Source organism: Brassica oleracea, chromosome C4, assembly GCF_000695525.1.
Source record: "Brassica oleracea var. oleracea cultivar TO1000 chromosome C4, BOL, whole genome shotgun sequence".
Taxonomy (NCBI): Eukaryota; Viridiplantae; Streptophyta; class Magnoliopsida; order Brassicales; family Brassicaceae; genus Brassica; species Brassica oleracea.
The window spans coordinates 26,112,066-26,116,510 of NC_027751.1; the positions used below are offsets into that span (position 1 = coordinate 26,112,066).

The 4,445-nt window shown below is 30.9% G+C and overlaps 1 protein-coding gene across 2 annotated transcripts; it reads right to left on the minus strand.

The window, feature by feature from the left end:
* Positions 1 to 1,797: 1,797 nt before the first annotated feature.
* LOC106340361 lies at positions 1,798 to 3,330 on the minus strand. Of its 2 annotated transcripts, XR_001269372.1 has the most exons (5): positions 3,097 to 3,330; positions 2,742 to 2,820; positions 2,594 to 2,654; positions 2,346 to 2,489; positions 1,798 to 2,185 (listed from the first exon to the last, which is right to left on the minus strand). XR_001269372.1 is itself a non-coding variant. In XM_013779243.1 (4 exons), exons 1-4 carry the CDS (start codon positions 3,193 to 3,195, stop codon positions 2,180 to 2,182), a joined length of 465 nt encoding a protein of 154 aa, XP_013634697.1. In that variant the 5' UTR covers positions 3,196 to 3,330; the 3' UTR covers positions 1,798 to 2,179. The 2 variants fall into 2 exon arrangements, 1 of the variants encoding a protein (XP_013634697.1); XM_013779243.1 differs by having other exon boundaries at positions 2,346 to 2,654; positions 2,742 to 2,821; positions 3,126 to 3,330.
* Positions 3,331 to 4,445: the final 1,115 nt, after the last annotated feature.

The window sequence follows — 4,445 nt, forward strand, 5'->3', positions numbered from 1 at the left end:
GTGTTATAAATTAAGCATTGAAATGATCATCCACTTCTTTACCAAACTCAAGCACTATGATCATCCACTCCTTTACCAACTCAAGCACTATGATCATCTACTCATCAAACACTATGATCACCCACTCATTTACCAAATTAAGCACTATCTTTGTTATTTTATGTATTGTTGTTCACTATAAATACCATCACTCATCTCACTCTTTTGTACACCAAAAACAAGAACAAGAGTTTATAATCAAAGAATCATTACATTTTCTTCTTCCTTCTTATAATAAACTCTCTCCCTTATACTAGTGTTATTTGCTTCCTACGGGTATTAAATTCTACTCTTATTTAAATTTCTCGATACTATAAATTATAAGTTATTTCATAACAGTTTTCATTTTATTTTTATTTTTACATTATATACAGTAGTTTAAGTTTGACAAAAAAAAATATACAGTAGTTTATAAATTATATTTTTTATTTTATTTTTACATTATTGTTTTTATTCATGCTCATCTCTAATTCCGCTGATTTTTTTTTTATATTATTTTCATGATTAGGTTAACGGTAACCAGGAATACTAACGACAATGCGATTATTTATAGGCTTCCGGGAAACTTAGGGTATCGGATCCGGATCTGGATCCGTGGATTTAATATCCGGATTCGTGGCTTCTAGATATCCGAATTTCGGATATTCGTCTCGATATTCTATTATCCGTGGATATCCGGATCCGTAAAAATAACTAAAAAATAATATTTTTAAAAAAAATACTAATTTTTTTTAATATAATACCTAAATTAAATATTTATACAAGATTTATAAATATATTTATATATGTCTATAATATTTTGAAAACTAAAATATAATATTATAAGATTAATTCATTTATAAATATTAATATATAAAATATAAATATTAATAAAATTTAAAAATTAATGTGTTTTTAAAATACGGATCCGGATATCCGGACCTAAAAATTAAGATATCCGGATCGGATTCGGTTTGCACGGACACCCCGAATATCCTATTTTCAGAGCGGATCCGGAGCGGATCTCAGATCGAATCCGGATCTCGGATAATAAATCTCGGGTCTAATTATTTATACCAATTATGTAAAGAGGCAACATCAAAGTAATCATTTAAGTGAGTTGATAAATGTTATCAATGTTGAGCGTTCGAGTTTATTTATGGCATGAAACAACTCGAAGCATGGATCTAGCTTATTGATACGTTACCGAAAACCTGTCTTTTTACTATTGGTTTATTATTTTATCACAAGTTTTGAAAATTATTGCATTGACAATTTTATATTTTATAATTCTCCTTGTTTTATGATAATTTACATTTCTGTTTATATTATCATATCTACATGATAGTTCGTCTTGTATTATGCTAAATATTTTATAAGATTTTTTTTTTAATTTATATAGTTATTAATAAAATGCATTTTTAAATTTTGAACTGTAGACTTTCAAATTTAGAAACTTACTGAATCTTTAATCAAATCATTAACTTACGAATCTATAAATATCGTACTTTTATTAAGTTTAATTTTTAACTACGATATCCACGTTTATCTTTTAGTAAATGAGATTCAGTTCGAGTGAGTTGTTTACTTTAGGTTAATTTTTAATCAATATTTTTATGTAATTTTCTACTAATAAGCTGTAAATCGGATTGGATGTAAACTTGGCCTATAGGTTTTAATTTATAGAATAAATAAACAATTGAGAAAGAGTTTAACCTTACGTTTACGTTAACTGTGACATCTACGCATGTGAACGGTACGTACGAGTTAAGAGCTTGATTAACCCACAAACTCCATTAGAGTTTTTTATTGATTAATTTAATAATTAAATGTGATTAAAAACTTTAGCTAGGAGACATCTGATTTTATGCTCTAATGCTAGTTTCCTATTTAGGGGTTCTTGAAAAAAAATATTGAACATTGTATGTAGCTTGAATCGCTGCATCTCTTCATAACTATTCAACCAATGGGGCATACTCAGGAGTAGCTGCAGGATAAATGACACCGAGATTTCATGTCGTCGATGATTGCTCAGACCTTCTCGTGCTCTCTGCTCCACCAAGCAGCTCTCTCCTCACTGGCTTTACTCAAGAACTGCTCAAGCTTCTTCTCGTGAGACTGCTTCTCGTTCTCGAGATCGGCAATGCTAGCGTGTGTTCCTCTAGCTCTGCCTCAAAAGAGGACATATAAGAGTATGAGTTCCCTCAGCTTAGTAAAGCATATGCTAAGAGACTAAAATAAAGTTAAAAATCATAACCACATAGACAAGAAAGGAAATTTTCAGTAAGTGAAGAGTTCTTTTTAACTAAGAGACTAAAATCACATACCCTTGTTACTAATCGTGATGATATCGAGGGCCTTAGCAAGATGAGCTTCACGAATTTCACCTTCCACTGACAGTGTGAAGAGTTAACATGTAGCCGAGCAAAATGACCAGCACAAGCAATGGCGATGTCGTTGGACATTACAGCCTGCAAAATTAACAGGATTAAACAAAGTTTCCACCAAAAACAAAAACGGTTTGTTCTGAGATTCTTTAAAGCCGTGAAGAAAACAAAATCTTCTAACAACACACCCCAGTTTTGTAATCTTCTTTTCTTTAATGTCTTCCACTTGGAACCAGATGCTCCATATATCTTTAAACATGACAGTAAAATGGGTAAGAGAGGAACACAAAATCAACAATGTCTCAAATGCAAAAGATGTGGAGAGGAGGAGATTACATGATTGAGGAGCTGAGTTTGCTCTTGGTGAGTGATGAAACCAGGGTAAGACCTACCCTGAAGCTCTCTAACTCCATGACTGTATCAAGAATCAAATTTGGTTTTGAAATTGAAAACAGTCTTATTGAATCTTCTATAAAAAAAGAGACTTTAAAGTTTAAACCAAGCACAAGCGGAAGAGTTCCAACTACAGATCCAAAATAACATACTCGCAAAGCTATTACTCTGTCTCAGCTATATGATGGGGAGCAAAAGCAATCATATTTTAAAGGAACCAGAGTCTTTTTCAACTATGATTCTTCTGTGATATACTTAAACCCAAGCATAAATAAAAAGGAATAGGAATGAAACTAACCAGGAATCGATCAACCCAGAAACAGCAATAGGAATCGATCAACCCAGAAACTGCAATAGGAATTGATCCCTCTCCCTCTCCCTCTTCCTCTTGCCCCATAACTCGGAGGTCCTATCTCAAGTCTGAATCGCCGGAATCGTCTGAGCCATAGAGCTTCAACGCCGACGAATTTCTCAGGTCTGATTTTTTTTTCTCTCGAATTCTCCTCCCACGTGACGCGTGTCTTACAAGAGACGGTTCTTGTGTGCCTTAATTTAATTAGAATACGTCGCTTAAGTTATTTCCTATTTTTCTTTTTTTTTTTTAAATTTCTAATTACTCTAAAAACCCACCTGAACCGATAATCATGCTCTAAGTGTGGCATCCACTTTCTACATTATGTTCTCTTTTTATATTTACTAGGGTCTTTGCCCGGGCAACTCCCGAGTAAATTTCTTCTTATAATTATTAATTAATTTTAGTTTGTTTAATTTTTATAAAAACATGTATATATATTATTTCAAAATTGACTACAAAAAATATAAGTAATAATACGCAAATTAATTTATTATGTTGTCCAACGAATTTGAAATGAATAAATTCAGCGGTTGATTGGTAATGGTGGTAAATGTTTTAGACATCCACTTTTTCTAAAAAAAATTTCTTTCATATTTTAGCTTTTAAAATTAAAGATACACTATAAAGTTTTTTTAAAAAAAATAATATATTAGTTTTCAAAATAAACTTTTCTAAAGATTTTATTTAGTGCTTTGAAAATAAATATATAACAAAACAATTAAATCCGAAGCAAAACAATTCACAGCTTATTTTCTAAAGTAAAAACACAAACAAAAACTACAGAATAACCAATCAACCCTCGTTCTTTGTTGTTTATTTATTATTAAAATTAACAGAAAGTGATAAATAGTCAATATTCTTAAGTTTCAACTAAAATCTTGTAAAATTGCCAAAAATACAATTTTCAAAGTACCACTTTTCATGTTTACACTAACCAATTTTACCCTTATTTTTAATGAAAGGTAAAAGACATTTATAACATTTTGATTAATTTTGACAAAAAAAAAACATACGGTTAACTAATCTAAACTTAAAACATCAACTCTAAACCCTAAATCATCAACTCTAAACCCTAAACCATGAAACATCAATTATAAACCCTAAACCCCGAAACATCAACTCTAAACCCTAAACCCTAAACCCTAAACCCTAAACCCTAAACCGTCAAATCTAAACCCTAAAACATCAACCCTAAACCCTAAACCCTAAATCTAAAGCTTAAAACATCAACTTTAAACCCTAAATCATCAACTCTAAACCCTAAACCATGAAACATCAACTCTAAACCCTAA

Bases quoted from the DNA above. Each gene is read 5' to 3' on its own strand.
- LOC106340361 (XM_013779243.1), bottom strand. From the start codon at position 3,195: ATGGGGCAAGAGGAAGAGGGAGAGGGAGAGGGATCAATTCCTATTGCA. The intron at 2,822-3,125 runs ATTGCTGTTTCT...ATTCTTGATACA, and splicing joins TTCTGGGTTGATCGATTCCT to GTCATGGAGTTAGAGAGCTT. The intron at 2,655-2,741 runs GTAATCTCCTCC...TCATGTTTAAAG, and splicing joins AAACTCAGCTCCTCAATCAT to ATATATGGAGCATCTGGTTC.